General features: G+C 44.6%; 1 protein-coding gene across 1 annotated transcript; it reads right to left on the bottom strand.

The window, feature by feature from the left end:
* Nucleotides 1–206: 206 nt before the first annotated feature.
* Nucleotides 207–19319, bottom strand: LOC122924429 (transmembrane emp24 domain-containing protein 11-like). The gene is made up of 5 exons (XM_044275518.1): nucleotides 19187–19319; nucleotides 14734–14834; nucleotides 13835–13960; nucleotides 5338–5484; nucleotides 207–356 (listed from the first exon to the last, which is right to left on the bottom strand). The coding sequence occupies exons 1-5, from the start codon at nucleotides 19317–19319 to the stop codon at nucleotides 207–209; spliced, it is 657 nt and encodes a 218-aa protein (XP_044131453.1).
* Between the last annotated feature and the right edge of the window lie 255 nt (nucleotides 19320–19574).

Here is a 19574-nt window from a genome sequence, read left to right as displayed (position 1 = left end):
GTATAAAGGACAGACATGACTTCTCCTCTTTTTTGAATTCACTCCTGGTTTTGGCTTCCAAAACTACATCAGGAAACCTGACCATTTGGCCGTACCCTTAGATTTAGTAGCTCTATAAGTGGAGATTTATCCAGTATGGACAACTTTATGTGAGACGGACTGGTCATGTAATCTAAACATTTTATTGGGCATGGTTTCAATACTTTTTACACAACTTTCTTGGCTATAAGGAAATCTTTGAGATGTTTGATTTGCCAGATGCCCACAGTCATGAGGATGGAGGTTTGTGCAATCGCCCACCACAAGACATTGCTGTTCATGTCTTCACTCTTCTGTCTGTAGTATTCCTCACGTTCCTGCAGCGAAAGAAAAGAACATTACTGTTGTGACACCTTACCCAAGGCTGGACTGGACCACCAGAATACTAGAGGATTCTCAGATGGGCCCAGGCCCAGAAACAATAGTGGACCCCAAAGGTCCAGGAGAAAAATCTAATTTGGAGACAATCATTTACCACTAAGGTCTATTTCTTAGATTTAAAACCTATTGGACTTCATGGATGATAGAGGGTCTGGCTCAGAGAATAATTTCCTCTGGTGGGCCCAAGGAATTCTCGTCTGTCACTGACCTTACCTCTCAGTAAACCTCCACAAGGAAATATGCTGCTCATATAAGAAACAGGTTGCTTCACCAGCTACTAGGCCATAGAAAGAGTCATCAGGACTTATTTCAGTATTAATGACAGGGGTTGTACACAATTAGAAAAACATGGCTGCTTTCACAGCCCTGCCACTGTCCCCATTTGTCTCTAGGTCTTGCCGCCTGAGGCAATTGCCTCACCTGGCCTCATTGGTGGTGCACCCCTGTCCGTAGGATGTCTGTAATCTCCACTGAAGTGTATGGAGCTGAGATGCAATACAACGGGCAACAGGCTTGGACTGTCCCACAGGAATACAGGTGAATCACCCAGTGGGCCCCTGAGCAAGGTGAGCCTCTAGTCTCCCACCCCCTGCACAAGTGGCACATAACACAGTAGACTTACTGCACTACATACATATATTTAGTGTACAACACCTAAGCCAGCCTATGTTCATGTAAAAAACTTGATAGATCATTAAATAAATTCCCCAGTTTATTATTATAGACACATTCAGAGCTGAGATGTCTTCTAGGTATAGAGGAAAGCTGCCAGTGTCCTCTTCTCCCCAGGACCTACCTTCTCAAAGTTACTGCAGGGACCCCCATATTTAATCATCTGGTAGCATCTCGCTGCTGTGTGAGCGGGTAATATTTGAATGTATCTGTACGATGGGCCCCCAAAATACATTTTACTGGTGGGCCCTAAGTAACTTAGTCCAGCACTGTGTTCAGCTGTTTTTGGAAGAAAGAAGCAATATTTTTTCTAACTTCATAAACCTTCTTAAACTTTAATCAGTTTTGTTATTGAATCTTTTCGACTCAATTGTTTTTTTCCGTACTATGGTAATCTATGCAATATGGCATGGCCCTGACCCTTCTCCTTCCCACCTACTGCATGTATGTGTATACCCATGACTCCTTGTCCCTCTTTAATATTTTACATGATGCACTTTTAAGGAACTTTAACCTTTTAAAGGGGTTGTCTCATCTTATACATTGGGGTCATATCACTAGGACATGCCCCACTGTCTGATAGGTGGGACCCACACTTATCGCCAGAAAGGAGCCTGCAAAGTGAAGGAGAGCAGACTGTACTCCATTAATTTCTATGGAACTACTGAAAATAGCCGAGCAGCACGCCCGGCTATTTTCGGAAGCCCCATAGAAATTAATGGGAAGTGCACCGCTCAAGCTCGGCCAACGCTCTATTTAATTCTCTGGGTCTTTCGAAAATAGCTCATCCAGCGCTCGGCTATTTTCAGCTCTCCCATAGAGATGAATGAAGGACTGCTGCACTTTTGCGGGCTTCGTTCTGGAGATAGCTTCGGGTCCCATAGGTGGGGCCTGTGCCCATCAACTAGGGGGTATATCTTAGAGATATGCCCCCAATGTATGAGATGGGCCAACCCCTTTAAGAACCTGACCTAGTTTGAGCCTTAAAGGGAACCTGTCACCGGGATTTTGTGTATAGAACTGCGGACATGGGTTGCTAGATGGCCGCTAGCATATCCACAATATCCAGTCCCCATAGCTCTGTGTGCTTTTATTGTGTAAAAAAACTGATTTGATACATATGCAAATTAACCTGAGATGAGTCCTGTACGTGAGATGAGTCAGGGACAGGACTCATCTCAGGTTAATTTGCATATGTATCAAATAGTTTTTTTTACACAATAAAAGCACACAGAGCTATGGGGACTGGGTATTGCGGATGTGCTAGCGGCCATCTAGCAACCCATGTCCTCAGCTCTATACCCAAAATCCAGGTGACAGGTTCCCTTTAAAGGGAAAAGTATTTCAGTAACAACAAGTTTTTCGATCCTGTATCTCCCCCCCCCGTACGAATGGGGTGTTAGTGCTACCACTATGTTCATCTCTATGGGTTTGCCAGAGGTAGCCAAGTACAGTGCTTGGCTCTAGTTTCAGTATTCCCATAAAGTTTGAATGGAGGGGCAATTTGCAAGCTCGATTAACGCTGCATTGAAACTGAAGACACAGGACCAGTGTAACCTGTCTACTGCTTTAGGGACTTTTTATTTTCCCATGATTGTGGGCTGGGATACACATACTATGATACATTGAATACCTTTCGGGGAGACAAAAAAAAAATCCATCAGTTCCACCACTGTTATTTTAGATTTGCTTTTATAGCATTCACCATGCAATCCAAACAACATTATTTTTTATTCTACAGATTATCGTGATTTTATATAGTTTTTTTAAAATCTATTTTAATACTTTTGCATAATGAAAAACACTCTGAGTATTTGTATTATATATTCCGAGAGCCATGTAGCTGCAGGTTGGCTTGTTTTTATGCTGAACGAGCTGTGATTTTCATTGGCATCATCTTGAAGTACGTACAGCACTACTTTGATCACTTTATATTCCTTTTCGTGAAGAGCACAAAACAGCTATGCTGCCATTGTTTTTAGATTTCCACTGGTGTTGACCATGAAGATAGTATGGGTGGTGTACCACTGTTGGATTTTTATAATTTTTTTAGAATAAAACATTTGGGGGGATGTTTTATTTTTAATTGGGATTTTTAATTTTTCTACACTTATGAGAGCTCGGGCCCCCAACTTTCTCCATTCCCGTGGAGGATCCTCCTGTAGGTTCATGCTCTGATACAACAAGTAGGCCACAAAGGTTCATCAGAAGGCAACACCCATACATGGAGGTGACTTGTCACTAGGGCCTATTTCTAAAAGTTAGAGTCACAAATAGCCTATTAGACCTCATTGGTGATATGCACTGTTTGTACAATTATAACAACAATGATGTGGGTGTGGGCCCTCATAATCATCTTATCTGGTGGACCATAGGAACCCCCATCTGAAGCTTGCCATACACATTCAATAAATGTAGGCGGACAGCTATCTCTCCTGACTCCCCCATACACATACACGTTCAGTTTGGTCAACTGTATGTTTTGTCAAAGGTAAGAAAGAGAGAACCAATGCCAGACACTTATGGTGGTGATATATCTCCCATGGGAACAAAAAGATCAGGCGAAATAATTCAGTTTGCACGGTCATTTACTCCCCCTGCATCATCTGTCAAATGAGAGTTGGGAGCTCCCCATACATATTAGACTGTCAGCTGAACCCACCGCTCTTGTCAGGTTTGAATGAGAACACACTAATATATATTATTGGACCCTTAACACCATATACATCACATCAAAGTTGGCTGAACCCAACAATCAGCTGATAGCTGATTTCTGGTTACTCTCTGTAGACTTGCAGTGGTCTGCCGGGGATTGATATAAAGTCATTACCCATTTTGTATTTCAAAAGCTGTGTATGAGTAGTAGGGGGTAAACTGGCCAGCCGGCCCCATAGTAACAGTTTCTGGGTGTGAGCTGGTCCCACCCCTTCCTCTAGTGGTGAGCAGTTCAGTTGTGTGTAGGCTGTGAGTGAGCAGCAAGGAACAGAGCTGAACAAGGAAACTCTTGCCTTGTGAACCTCGATCAGCCAGCAAAGCAGCAGCAGAAGTACCATCTCTGAGAGAATGAACAGCTGAATAGGACAGAAAGCTTAGCAGCCATACTAGGAGATTGCTGAATATTTGTCAGAGAAGGTAACTCATATACTTTGTATATAGACTTCCCTGCATCTTGGTTGGGGAGATAAACTTCAGGTCTTCTGCTTTATGAAAGAGACAGACTGACCATCGGTTTGAAGGACTGCACCCCACTGAGGGTAATGTGGAAATACAGATAAAGAGAGAGAAGAATTGCACCTCTTGGCCAAATGGAGGAGAATGTGCATGTTATCTGTAAAGGGAACTCACAGGGGAAATGTATACTGTTTACACCCCCTATACACAGCCCGTGGAAAGCTGACTATGTACTTGAATTGTCACTCTACATCTGGCGGTAACGCTTAAAGAGCAATGTACACAGGTTTTATTGTGACTAATAACAGCTTCCGGCCAGCAATCCCTAAATAGGGAAACATTGCACTTTTTCCTCTGCAATATTTTAAATATTTTATAGACATTTTCTATTGCAAACTGCTCATAATGGACACTCACCCACCAGGGTGCCAATGAACTATTGAACCAATTGAAGGTGGAAATCACCACCAGACGACCACCGTATTGTTCCATTTTTCGCATCCACCATCTCTGCAGTTTGCTACTGTGCACCCCCACCTCTGCAATTTTCTATTTTTATTTTAAATTTTTTACTTTTCTTAAAATTTTTTATCATTATTATTACTATTACCCCTCCAATCGACCCTCCCCTATATTATTGACATAGATTAAAAATAAATACGTATCTTTACCACCCTACCTGTGTACATTGCTCTTTAAGCGTTACCGCCAGATGTAGAGTGCCGGTTTCTACTATAATCTTCTATTGCATAACCTTCCTTTCTGATCGGGTAAATCAGTCCAAACCTAGAGCACCTATACATTGTAGTGGTCAGGTGAGCCACCAGCAACCTACCTTTTCCATGTACTTGAATTGTGCCTACCTCTTTCAGCAACCTATCATTGCCACGGCAACCACTCTCGTCCTCCTCCTCTACCCCCAGCGCTCGCTGCAGCCTTAGGCAAGGTCTCATTAGAATTCATGGTCCCAATGAGAACTATGAAATATAAGGGAGCACTGGCTTGTGATTGACCACATGGATATACCAGGGGAGATCCTAATTTTGTATATACAAATAAAGAATTTTCACCTACCCTTTGATATTCTTGCTCTTTAATGATATGATTAACTTCTCCTTGAAGATGTTCAAGACCATATGACACTTCCTTCACTTTGTCCTTTGGATCTACTTTTGTATAATCCAAAGGATGCTCCCCAACTTGAACGTCCATGTGTATCCTCTGAGAAAGAAAGGTCTGTGATCAGTGTTTTCTTAGACTCAATTGCTTCTTACCTTGTTGGACAGGATTTACACCATCTCTTTTCAGAATCAATATGGGTCCCATTGGACAACCTGATGTCCTAGGCAAACCAGAATAAAAGTGGTCTTTCAAGACCAATGGGAGTCCTATAGGTCAAACCCTCACAAATGAATGACCTACCCTAGGTGTTAAATATATGATAGATGCTAGTCCCATCTCTGCGACCCATATCCATCTCCAGATGAGGCAGCCAAAGGGTCCAGGTGGAGAATGGCTGGCGAGGTGGCTGCATAGAAGTGAAAGAGAGTACACACATGTGCAGCCAACTCTCCATTAATTCTGTGCCTGGATACAGCGGGCAGTTGACCACATTCTGAAGAAGGGTTCAGGTACCAGGTACTGAAGGTTCATATTATACAGAGTAACTGTGAGAGGAAAAAGGGAGCCAGACCAACCAGGGGTCTACTGACCCAAGCTCACAGTCTCATACAGTATGTATCTATAATATGATGAGTTCTGGTCAGTAGACCTGTGATTGGACTTGCAGATGTTATACTAGCAGATAAATGTCTCCATATTGTGCTGGTGTGAAAATGGCCCTATACTAGGCCTCATGCACATAACTGTATCCATTTTGCATTTTGCAATGGGTCTGTGACCCGCATTTTGTGGACAAATTCTATCTTTTTGTGGGATGGACATACGGATATGGAAACAATCCATGAGCTTTCCTCATCAGTATGTCCATCCCGCAAAAATATAGATGTCCTATACTTGGCCACCAAATTACAGACCATGGACCCAATGATGTCAATGGGTCTGCAAAAAATGCGGACGCAACACAGACAGTATCCATTATTTTTATATCCGCAATTCAGAGACCACAAAATACATTTGGTCGTGTGCATGAGGCCTAAAGGTCATAAGTTGTGACAGAGCTAATGGGAATGTTGGTGTCCACTTGTGGCAGAGAGGCTTTTGGGCCCCCCTCTACACCCTATAGCTATTCCCCATGAAATATGGATATGTAACACAAGGATCCATCATGAAAAAAACAGACTATGCAACCCCGTATAAATTACCACCATATTCAGCTCTGCTACATCACCAGAAATGCTTGTTGAAGTTAGCAAAACATGGAGGCATCATCAGACTTCTAGCACATGACATCCTAACGATCCGTGCAGCATCTTGATGTAGATGTCTTTGGATTGGCATTGATCGGTGTAATGAGGAGATACATACTGCGTGTCCTCCACTACGCACACACCGACCGGGTACATAGAGGGTTATGTAGGTCTGTATTGCATTTCCTTCTGCCACTGATGACTATCCTTCTGCTAGGGCTGCAATTCTCCACATCAGTGAAGCAGAATAATCTGGCAGATAGTGTTCAGATTTTTGACGTGTCTTGCAGAATTACTTCAATTTTACATTTCTGAAGCGTGATCACATCCACTTTAGCGCGGTCTCTCCGATGGGCTCCTGGGAAAATGGAGTGTGAAATTGTCTGACTCCTAAGTGGATTGTTTGCTTGGCTGTTTGAGTTCCAGTAAAATCTCAGTCTAAATATTTTATTCTCGTGCAGAGAGTGATTATACAAATTTCCAGAATAATTCCAGAATAATACATCCTTATTGGATAATGGATGGTTAACAGCTGTTCCAGAGGTGACTACATTTAATCATCTCGGAAACACAAATCTTAGGCAGGGATGGAATGTAAACGAGGGTCAAGTTGGTAAGAAATCTGGAGCTAAACTGGTATTTAGTGGAGGAGCACGACCTGTATGCCAGCAGCTCCATTATGGAAGCCGAGTTGGAAGGCAGGAAGGTATGGGGCCTAGTTGATACAGAGTCAGAGTGCACCCTTATGCCTTTGCAGTTCTTCGAAAGACACTTTAGACGTATGATGGAGCCAGAATACGGGAGAGTCATCAGGCTGACAAACGCCAATAACAGAGAGATGGACGACCGTGGGATAGTTTGGATGTGGGTCTAACTGTTTGGACAAGACGTCGGCAAGAAGGAGGTCGTGCTGGTGGACCATCCGTACCGGAAAGGAATGGACATGACCCTAGGTATAAATGTACTGAGAGACCTAGACCATCAACTCTATGCCAAGGAAGGGCCAAAGTATTGGCAACAGGCCACCACACACCGGCCGACCCAGAAGGTTTTACAACAGATGGTGAGAAGCTGTAGTTTGCAAAAGAGCAACATGTCCGGTCAGCCCATCGTAGACGTGAAGGTGCCGCGGAGGACCCCGGTGAAGATCCCACCTCAACAAAAACGAATACTAATGCTGCCGGTGGGGGCTGGACGACGACTGAATGGACTGGAGGTCCTGATCGGAAACACTTATCAAGAGAAAACTGGTAGCCTGGGCCCTCGCCATTGTGAAGAATGGATGTGTGCCTGTATGCTGCCTAAATGTTGAATACTGTGAGTTAACCATCCCCAGAAACACCTTGCTGGCCAAAGTTTATGTGTCCGAGGGGGATATCTCTCGACGAAGAAGCTTCGCGTTACAGCCTGGTAGAAGATCAGCCTGGACCTATGCTGTAGAGCAGGCATGTCCAAACTGAGGCCCTCCAGCTGTTGCAAAACTACAACTCCCAGCATGCCTGGATAGCTTACAGCTATTAGGGCATCCTGGGATTTGTAGTTTTGCAACAGCTGGAGGGCCGCAGTTTGGACATGCCTGCTGTAGAGGTTCATCAAAGGGAGACCCCGACAGCGGAGTGGAATGGTCAAGTGATCATGGCCAGGATGGGGGTGGACTGCAAGACTCTGACTCCCGGACAACAGAAGTTGCTGGAAGACAGTCTCTGGGAATTTCAAGAGGCATTCTCGCAACATGATAAGGACTTTGGGTGTGCTTCCACCATTGAACACAAAATCCCTACCGGCGATGCTGCACGGATTAGGGAATGTTACTGGCAAATCCCACCTAAAATGTACCAGGAGGTGAAGGATATGGTAGCCAGCATGTTGGAAAACCGGGTGATCCAGGGAGTCAAAGTCCTTGGGCTGCTCCAGTAGTCTTTGTGCGGAAAAAAGATGGGAGTCTCTGGCTCTGCGTGGACTATTGGAAACTGAATGCCCAGACCGTCCGGGATGCCTATCCCCTCCCGCTGATTGAGGAATCGTTGTCAGCCCTGAGTCAGGCAAAGTTCTTCTCGACTCTTGACCTGGCCAGTGGGTATTGGCAGGTACCAAAGACAGCTTTCATTCTAGCTATGGGACTCTACGAGTTCAACCGGATGCCATTCGATCTCTCCAATGCCCCGGGAACATTCCAGCGGTTGATGGAGCACTGTCTGGGGATCTCAACTTTGAGTCAGTATTGATATACCTGGATGACATAGTAGTGTTTGGGGCCTCCTTTGAAGATTACCTCCAGAAGCTGCGACAGGTCCTAGGACGGCTACGAAACCATGGGCTCAAGATCAAGTCCAAGAAGTGCCAACCGTTTCAACAGCAGATAGAGTATTTAGGACATGTGGTCACCCCGGAGGGGGTAAAACCAGCCCCCAGCAAGTGAGAGAGTCATTGCCTATGGCAGACAGTCTCTGAAGGAGTCAGAGCGCAACCCTGACAACTATAGCTCCTTTAAATTGGAATTACTGGCGCTGGTGTGGGCCATGACCGAAAGGTTTGCGGAGTACCTGACAGATGCAGAGGTAACTGTGATGACGAACAACAACCCGTTAGCACATCTGGAGAATGCCAAGCTCGGTGCGCTTGAGCAGAGGTGGTTGGCTCGCCTTTCTAAGTTCCAATGTCGCATCAAGTTCCGGTCAGGTAGGGAGAACGGCAGCACCGATGCAGTCTACCGAGTCCCTGTAAGGGCGCCGACTCAGAAAGCCGATGAGGAGCTAGAGGATACTGAAACTCCTGATCCTGGTCGATTACCCATGTGGCACATTCAAGTGGGGTGGTGTCCGGGATGTTCATGGTGTTGGGAAAGACATTGGCTGATTGGGAGAGAGTCCAGAATGGCTGCCCGGATCTATGGAAAGTGAGAGAATGAGTTCGGACTAAGACCTGGTCTCGGCTGGAAGAGTGAGCCCGTCTGATTCCAGAAGGCCAAAAGTTGTTGAGGCAGTGGGATAAGCTGACTGTTACCCAGGGCCTCCTGTGTCGGACCATATAATTGCAATCAGAGCTGCAGTACCGGTGACAGATTGTTATACCCATGTCATTGGGACCGGAGGCCGCCCGGGACGCCCATGAGAGGGGAACCCATTTAGAGAGCGACAAAACATTCAAGTGACTCCAACGGCTGGTATACTGTCCAGATCTGGCAGACATGGTGGCCGAGGCCTGTCTTAAGTGTCGGCCTCAGCGGGCTCCTGTCCAGGCAATCTAGACTTTAGCGCCACTAGAGCTTCTTATGATCGATTATGTGCAGATTGGATACTCTACCTCGGGACACTCGTACTGTCTAGTCATGACAGACAATTTCACAAAGTATGCGGTGGCTGTACCCACCCGAGACCAGACAGCAGAGTCGGCAGCCGAAGCGGTCTGCAAACACTTTATACAGGTGTTTGAGTGTCCACGGAGAATACATTCAGACCAGGGGGCATGTTTCCAAGGTACTCTAATGAACGAACTGTACCAACAGTATGGGATCGAACGCTCCCGCACCACCCCGTATCATCCTCAAGGAAACCGCACTTTGATCCAGATGCTGCGGACTCTGGAGGATAGCCAAAAGGCTTGGTGGCCTGAATAACTACCTGAACTGATGTGGGCCTATAACAACAGGGCACACAGTAGCACCAGACACTCCCCACATATGCTCATGTTTGGGAAAGCCGGATGGGAGATGGAAGACCTCCACATGCCCGACCCGATGGAACCACCACCGAGAAGTACCACTGCATGGGTGCAAGAGCACGGCCGCTGGCTGAGAGCGGTCCACAAAGTTGTGGGAGAGCGCCTGAGACAAGTGGTACACCCTAACCCAAGACCAGTGCAGAGGGATGGGTATGCCCCGGGTGATAGAGTGATGGTCCAGGCCAAACGGCCAACTGGGAAGTTGGAGGGGCGGTGGGAGGCGTCCCATCCCGGTATATGAGGTAGAACCAATAAGGGCCCTCACAAAACTTACACCGTAACATGTTGAGATGTTGTAATTTTGACGAGCCACTGTGCGTGGAGGAGATCACTCCTCATGCTCAGGGTACAGAGGAAATCTTCTTAGAGGAGGAATGGTGGGTTGTCCCTGCCCCTGCCATCCAGGAGAAGGAGTACAGCTGCCAGGACCGCTGATGAGAGCTTAAGAGCAAAGCAACGGACCCTGTGGTACCACACGTGTGTTGGATTAGCCTTGTTCAGTTCGCAGTCACCAGCTGAGGCAGAGCAGACCCGGGTCGGTAAGACAGAGCGTGCACGCACCTCAATATATGATTGGCGCCTAAATACTAGAGACTGAGATCAAACCTGCCGGTAGTTAGTTAGTGTTGCTGAGTGACAGGCTACCAAGAATTGTTGCTTGTTTATCACAAGGACTTATAAGATAAAGTTTTGGTTCCCTCCGGAGAACAGAGAGGACTTCACCATAATCTCCAGTTACCCCAGCGTGTTTATCGGGAGTGATATATATTAGGCACGTGCCACATTACAGTTTGGGGAAAGGGAGGGGGATAGTACTGTATAGTCTGGTAAGATTGTAAGCTGCTGTGTCGCACCGCGGGCTAGCCCGTATCTCACACACACACACGATTGTTCCTGTTATTCAGGGTAATAACAGGTATGGCAAGGCAGAGTTAGCTCTGCTCGCAGTAGGTAAATTGTGCAAGTGTTTTCCGGCTACCATCATAGGGCGCCGTGCAGGGGTCTCAGCCTCCGGGCTGAGTGTATGTAATCTGATTGTATGTTCACTGCATTTGGGAGTGTGTTTGATATCCCGTAGCAGTAAAACAAAGTCTGTTCTACAAGAGCTGGTGTCAGAGTTGTTTTCCTTGTTCATGACTTCGCTGTATCCTGGGGAGCCCACCCCGGTACACGGCTTATATTATTATGTTACTAAAGCAACATTCATTCCATAGATAATATAAACAAAGAACAATAAGCATGAACAAGACAAGTTACCAACTGGTACAGAAGGAGAGAGGACCCTGCCCTCGAGGGCTCACGATCTACGAGGTATGGAGGAAGGACACTGTACAGTAGGTGAGGGTAAAGCTGCAGGGTTACTGCAGGTATAGTGGCAGCAGGGTTACTGTAGGTTGTAGTCTTGTCTTAAGAGGTGAGCTTTCAGGTTTCTTTGGAAGGTTTCCACTGTAGGTGAGCGTCTGATATGTTGCAGTACATCATTCCAGAGTACAGGGCCTGCACAAGAGAAATCTTGGAGGCGATTGGGGGAAGAGGAGATAAGAGGAGAGAAGGAGGTCTTGTGAGGATCGAAGACTGCATGTAGGAAGGTATCGGGAGATCAGATCACAGATGTATAGAAGGGACAGGTTGTGGACGGCATTGTATGTCATAGTGTTTTGTACTCGATTCTTTGGGCAATGGGGAGCCAGTGAAGGGATTGGCAGAGAGAAGAGACAGAAGAATAACAAGGGGGAGAGGAGGATTGGTCAGGCAGCGGAGATGAGGATAGATTGGAGGGATGAGAGGGCCCAGAGGAGGATGTTACAGTAGTCTAGATGGAAGATGATGAAGGCACGTACCAGAATGTTTGCAGACTCATGGTTGAGGAATGTGCAGATCTGAGAGACATTTTTGGCAGGAGGTGGAAAGAGCTTGGATGTGCAGTTTGAAAGACAGAGCAGAATCAAAAGTTACCAAAAGGCAGTGGACTTGGTTGACAGGGAGGAGTGTGCTGCCATTGACTGTGATAGGTAGGTATATTGTGGGGGCTGAGTGAGATGGGGAAAGATGATAAATTCTGTTTTCTTCTTTAATCGATTAAATGATTAGGTAGTAGTCATTCGCTAATGAAAGGAACACTAAACACAAAATTTCATTTTTTTTTTTTTTTTTTTGCAAAGATGCCATGTACTTTTTGGTTGCCTTTTTTTGGGGGGAAAAACGCTGGCCAGAAGGAAATTATAAAATGCCCTACAAACACTAAGGTTGAGATTTATCAAACCGTTGTAAAGTAGAACTAGCTTGGTTGCCTTTAGCAACCAATCAGATTCCACCTTTCATTTTCCAAAGGAACTGTGAAAACTAAAAGGTGGAATCTGATTGGTTGCTATAGACAGAAAACAGTAGAAGATTTTAAAATTATGACTCCTTGCGATGTTCCTTCATTTTTCAGTTTAGATGCGTTTCCATTGATTCTATCGTCAAAACTGTGAGAATAATGACAATAATTATTCTATATCATTCAGATCAGCCATCTAACCCCTACTTCAAACCTAGGAACAGATCTACCTGGCTGTAAGGCAGCTGGCTGCAGCAGAAGCCCTTCCCTATTGCTCTGTCTGTAATATGACACCATTCATAGTCCCTATGAAATTTGGTCAGACATGACAAAAAATGCTCAATAGTGTGGGGAAAGGGGGGGGGTTATACATATCTTGCTCAATTTAAAGGGGTTGTCCCACGAAAAATATTCTACATTTTTCAAACCAGCACCTGGATCAGAATACTTTCGTAATTTCACGTAATTAAAAATTTTGCATAGCCACAGAGTTATTAATAAAATGTATCTGTATAGTGCCACCTGCTGTTTGCTGTTTTTCTTATTTTTTTGTCCTGCTAACTGAGATGGCCGCACATGTTCAGTTTCATCCTTCAACTGCCTCCTGAGCTGTGATAGGGAGAGCTGAGACACACCTCCTGAGCTGTGATAGGGAGAGCATGGACACTCCTCCTGAGCTGTGATAGGGAGAGCATGGACACTCCTCCTGAGCTGTGATAGGGAGAGCATTGACACGCCTCATGAGCTGTGATAGGGAGAGCATGGGCACGCCTCCTGAGCTGTGATAGGGAGAGCATGGACACGCCTCCTGAGCTGTGACAGGGAGAGGATGGACACGCCCCCTGAGCTGTGATAGGGAGGGCTAAGACACACACCCTTAGCTGCAGCAGAATACACATTCCCCTTGAGCAGTCAGCTTGATATAAATCTAGCAGAGCAATGAATGTGGAGATCTATGGATCCATGTGAGGTACAGGGCTGGTTCTAGATTTGCTAGATAGAGGTTGTCATGTGCCATATGATGTCTGATTTTCATTTTTTACATTAGTCATGGGATAACCCCTTTAAATTCTCAGTCAGATGACAAATTTCCTATTTTTTCTATATAATACGTTATCAAAAGTCATACACAAGCTTTGGACGCTTATCTCTTGATACCTACCAGTCTGCTTGTAGCAAATGCTATTAGATTTGTAGAGTTTGACTGCATACAGATAAAATGGAGCCCAGAAGAATGTGTGGTGAAGGTAAATTTTCCATCCGGTCCATACAATTTCGAAAGTAATATCTGCAAATATTAAAATTTTACATTTAAAGGGGTTGTCCAGGATTTACATATGGATGACCTATCTTCAGGACAGGTCGTCAGTATGAGAGCAGTGGGAGTCTGACTACCGGGAGATCAGCTGTATGAAGAGGCCGCTGTTGCTCCGTGAGCGACATACGCCTCTTCCTAGGCCAAGGACATCACGTTCATCGGTCACAATGGCCTAGGAGCAGCTCAGCCCCATGTAAGTGAATGGGGCTGCGCTGCAATACCAATCACAGCCACTATACAATGTACGGCGCTGTGCTTGGAAAACTGCGAGGAGGACGCTGTGCTCATGGAAGCACTGGCTCTCTGCTTTAAAAGCTGATTGGCGGGGATCCCGGGAGTCAGACCCCGTCAATCTCATATTGATGAACTATCTGGAGAATAGGTCATCAATATGTAAATCCCGGAGAACCCCTTTAAGGCAGTTAAAGATGTAAAATCTATAATGATATATCAAATAACTCTCATATAATAATTTATAAAAATCCCTTCTACAGGAGTGTACAGGAAATGTATGACATTAGATTAGAAAAACATATATTCTCTCTAAAAACAGCGCCATTATTGCCTCTAGGCGGTGTCTGGTATTGCACCATTCATTTCAGTGGGTAGGCGCCACAATACTAGACACAGCTCATGGGCGATGGATGTATAAACCTTAATAGAATGACTTTTTGAATTGTTTTCTATCCATGATGCTCATGAAGTAAGGACCATGACCACTAGCTACACTGCAGCATATTTACCTCGTCATTTGGATCTTTGATGGTGACAACCATTCCCAGGCCAGGAGCTGAGGGGAGGAAATCATGTTGAGCCATGTCCCACTTCTGTACCTTGTATCGGCCTTAACGAATAATAAGAAGATCTTTCTCATCATTAGGTAATGTAGTATCATGAAAATAAATAATGGAGCACTACAGATGAGATTACCCTGAGCCCTGCCTTAGGCCAGGACTAATAACATTACTGTGCAAGTATGTGATGTCATCTAAAGGGGTTGTCTGGTTTAGAAAGCACATGTACAAAATCAAGGGGGTCAGTAATTCAGAAAAATCTGAAGAGAGGGGTGGCTACAAAGACTATGTCTTGCACTGAAGGACCCAGCATATCCATGCTTTACACCCATTGTCCATTGATTTTAATCGAAATTGTGCAATACTTAATTTTCCCTGCGGTGGTGCTATAGGGAAAATTAGAGGGAATCCATCAGCAAGTTTGACCATGCTACTCTGGCGACAGTATTTTGTAGGGGCTGGAGATGCAACAGGCGCCGCCCCCTAGGGCCCTTCTATAACGCAACCCAGGTGTAGCAATGCCAAGTGGTATAGTGCGACCTAAAATGTCTCTATGTGTGTCACAGTGCTCCTACCTGGATACGGCTGGACCCCAGGCTTTGGCTCTGAAGCAATAAATAGGGGGAATAATTGAGGGATAAAAGAATAACTGGAGTCCAGACCTTGAGATGAAGCTTAATGGCAGCTTTACTTTGCATAAACGTTTCTTCAAACAGTTTACAGGCATTGTCTCGGTTCCAGCAGGCTTTAGCATGAAACTGGCAGGCAAACTCCACTCTGCTATATCTGTTTCTCTCTGACTCTGTGTACTGACAGACTGGCTGTATAACAGCTTCTTCTGTATGCTGCACTTCACTTTGTAGTCTGACTCTAGGTTTTGCCAGGGAACTTTCCTCCTGGCTCCTTAAGGCTTCAAGCTTTGGCCTCCATGGCCAGCAGAGCTTAGGGTGCTCTGGCTGTCGTGGGCACGTCCAGCAGAGACGTGCCCCCTGCACACCTGTCCCCTAGCTGGGGTTAAGCTAGACTGGAACTAACTGGTCCCCACCCTTCCTGCAGAAAATTGGACAAGCCCACTTCTCTCCAGAGGGGGGTTAGAATAGAATGGCAAGTTTCATTCTCTAACTATAGCTCTGCCATGTTTGCTGCCACCTGCTGGTGAACCAGGCACATTACATGAACAGTTACATAACATTATTATAAATGTACAGTGTTGTGTATTTTTTCCAGGTCCCTCAAGATGACATGAGGTTAGACCAATAAAGACAGTAGCAAGGTGCAGAAGTGGTAACACCACTCTGGGGTGTTACAGGGAGAGCAGTACAAATATACATTTTGTGGAATTTGTATAATCAGAAATAGTGAGAATATGACATTTTATTCTGCCAGATTCTGCTCTTTACATGCTCAGGAGGTGGAGCTTCATTTGTGAACTGCTCTCTGCATTAAGCTGCTTCATAGCACCTCAACTTTGCTCTCAGTGATGGATACTTCACAGTGAAGTCCCACCTACTAGACTATTGAAGGAGCAGAACCTAGCAGAATAAAAGCTCATATTCACACTACTCCTGATAATAAAAGCTCTACAAAAGGTAGGTTTGTACTTCTCTCCCTAGCCCTTACGTAGTGCTGTCTGCAGTTTATCATGGTCAAAACTTCTGACACATTCCCTTAAACACTTTCTGATAGATTCTACCACAGTATAGCGTATAAGGGAACCTTTAAAAAGAATTGTTTGTGCAAAGCGGACAATACTTTATCGCGAAAGGCAAAGCCAGTTGAATGAGTGGACATAAAAAGCCCTTACTGACAATCCAAGTCAATAGTCCACCTAAAATCCCTATTGCTTCTGGAAGGTGGTAGAAGAAGGGATGTTGGACACCTCTACTACCAAGCTCTTACCAAATTGTTGTCTACCGAATCATGCCCTTTGAATTGTTTTATTTTTCCTGCATTATTCTACCTTTTGCAGAACATCATAGAAAAGGTGGTCAGCATGGATGCCTCTTCTGAAATACCAAATAGTAGAGAGGAGGTACTGTAGCATACATCAAAAAGGTCCCCTATTACTAAGCTAGGTTTTGCCACCCTGGGCGATAGTCCAAACCCTCTCTGTGACCCTTGGGCTGCCTTCCCACTCCCTTCCTGGCCAGCAATGAGTGGTTCTTCATGAGATGGGAAAAGGTTCCTCATGAGGTGGGAGTCCTGCAGAGCTTCTCATAAACCCATAAGAATTGAAATTGGCATATGACAATAGTCAAACCTATATTATTACCTTAAGCCAAGGCTTTACTCTCACTTAAAGGGGTTGTCTCACTTCAGTAAGTGGCATTTATCATGTAGAGAAAGTTAATACAGGCCACTTACTAATGTATTGTAATTTTCCATATTGGTTCCTTTGCTGGCTGGATTCATTTTTCCATCACATTATACACTGCTTGTTTCCATAGTTATGACCACCCTGCAATCCATCAGTGGTGGTCGTGCTTGCACAATATAGGAAAAAGCACTAGCCTATGTGCGCTCCCATGGTCCTGGCCACCAGAGAGGTTGACGCTATTTCCTATAGTGTGCAAGCACGACCACCACTGGTGGATTGCAGGGTGGTCATAGCCATGGATATGAGCAATGTATAATGTGATGGAAAGGAAGCAATATGGACAATCACAATACATTAGTAAGTGCCTTGTATTAACTTTCTCTACATTATAAATGCCACTTACTGAAGTGAGACAACCCCCTTTAACAGAAACAGGATCAGTTTCTACTACATGGCTACAAAGAAATGATAGACCCAGAATCGTTGAATGGATTAGGCAGTGGCTGAGGGACAGGCAACAGAGGGTTGTAGTCAATGGAGTATATTCAGACCATGGTCTTGTTACCAGTGGGGTACCTCAGGGATCTGTTCTGGGACCCATATTGTTTAATATCTTTATCAGCGAAATTGCAGAAGGCCTCGATGGTAAGGTGTGTCTTTTTGCTGATGACACAAAGATTTGTAACAGGGTTGATGTTCCTGGAGGGATACACCAAATGGAAAAGGACTTAGGAAAACTAGAGGAATGGTCAAAAATCTAGCAACTAAAATGTAATGTTGATAAGTGCAAGATAATGCACCTGGGGCGTAAAAACCCAAGAGCAGAATATAAAATCAGTGCTACAGTCCTAACCTCAGTATCTGAGGAAAGGGATTTATGGGTCATCATTATTTCAGAAGACTTAAAGGTAGGCAGACAATGTCATAGAGCAGCAGGAGATGCTAGCAGAATGCTTGGGTGTATAGGGAGAGGCATTACCAGTAGAAAGAGGGAGGTGCTCATGCCACTCTACAGAGCACTAGTGAGACCTCATTTGGAGTATTGTGCTCAGTACTGGAGACCATATCTCCAGAAGGATATTGATACTTTGGAGAGAGTTCAGAGAAGAGCTACTAAACTGGTACATGGATTGCAGGATAAAACTTACCAGGAAAGATTAAAGGACCTTAACATGTATAGCTTGGAAGAAAGACGAGACAGAGGGGATATGGTAGAAACTGCTAAATACATAAAGGGAATCAACAAGATAAAAGAGGAGAGAATATTTAAAAGAAGAAAAACTGCTACAAGAGGACATAGTTTTAAATTAGAGGGGCAAAGGTTTAAAACTAACATCAGGAAGTATTACTTTACTGAGAGAGTAGTGGATGCATGGAATAGCCTTCCTGCAGAAGTGGTAGCTGCAAATACAGTGGAGGAGTTTAAGCATGCATGGGATAGGCATAAGGCTATCCTTCATATAAGAGAGGGCCAGGGGCTATCCATAGTATTTAGTATATTGGGCAGACTAGATGGGCCAAATGGTTCTTATCTGCCGACACATTCTATGTTTCTACGTTTCTATGCTTCCATCTTATCCTCTATTAGATTCAATGGTCACAGACACGTGGGAAAAATAATGTAATTTTTGGGTTAATATGAATTTTCAAACCATGCACAGCCTGAGACATTACAGGCTAGAAATCTGCAAATTTGATATAAAAATTACAAAAAAACAAAACATTTTATTTGGGATAGCCTGACCTTTACTAGACTCTAAGAGTAAAGCAAAATGAAGGTCTACCTTGCTCAACTAATCCTACTACCTAAGGATGGCTCCAGGGTCAATGTGGGCCTTCGGGCACAGTGAATCACAATGAGCCCCATTATACCTCACCCTCACATCAATTCCAAAGCTTCTTACAGATCATCAATGACCTTTAAGCTCACTGGACCCACTGTGGTACTTCCATATCATTAGAAAATCCCAACATTTTAAAAAATTTACTTCTGAATCATAAATCTGCATATTCAGCCACATACCACATAAATAATATATATTCGTGGACATAATAATCGTATGATAATGAGTAGAATCGCCCTACCTGTGACCAACATGTCAGACGGGATGTCTTCTATGATACATTTCTCCTCTCTTTCAAAAGAATGATAGTACATAGACTGTACTACTGACCATAGACAGAAGATAACTACTGCTCGGGCCACCATGGAGTCCATGTCTACCTGTAATATCAGTGTAATGGGAGCAGACACGTGGTGATGGTGGAGCTCGTCCTTACAGTGACCAGCACTCAGGTATTACTTCTCATGGGAACATCCACCTGCTTCATGTAGGCCATGTTAATGATTAATCTACTACTGGTTGATGGAGGAAGACTTTGTGTCCTGGAAATAGTCCTCCTGATAATATGTTTATGTAGAACTATCTGTTACAATGGGATTAACTCGGATTAACCAAACTTTCATCAGGAT

Source organism: Bufo gargarizans, chromosome 1 (genome assembly GCF_014858855.1).
Source record: "Bufo gargarizans isolate SCDJY-AF-19 chromosome 1, ASM1485885v1, whole genome shotgun sequence".
Lineage (NCBI taxonomy): Eukaryota > Metazoa > Chordata > Amphibia > Anura > Bufonidae > Bufo > Bufo gargarizans.
The sequence above is the reverse complement of the archived record's forward strand: the minus strand, read 5'-3'. Positions and strand labels throughout refer to the sequence as shown.

Coding starts and splice junctions, on each gene's coding strand:
- LOC122924429 (XM_044275518.1), bottom strand. CDS start 19,319: ATGGACTCCATGGTGGCCCGAGCAGTAGTTATCTTCTGTCTATGGTCA. Junction 13,961..14,733: donor TCAAAGATCCAAATGACGAG/GTAAATATGCTG, acceptor TAATATTTGCAG/ATATTACTTTCGAAATTGTA. Junction 5,485..13,834: donor CATTTGCTACAAGCAGACTG/GTAGGTATCAAG, acceptor TTTCTTTCTCAG/AGGATACACATGGACGTTCA.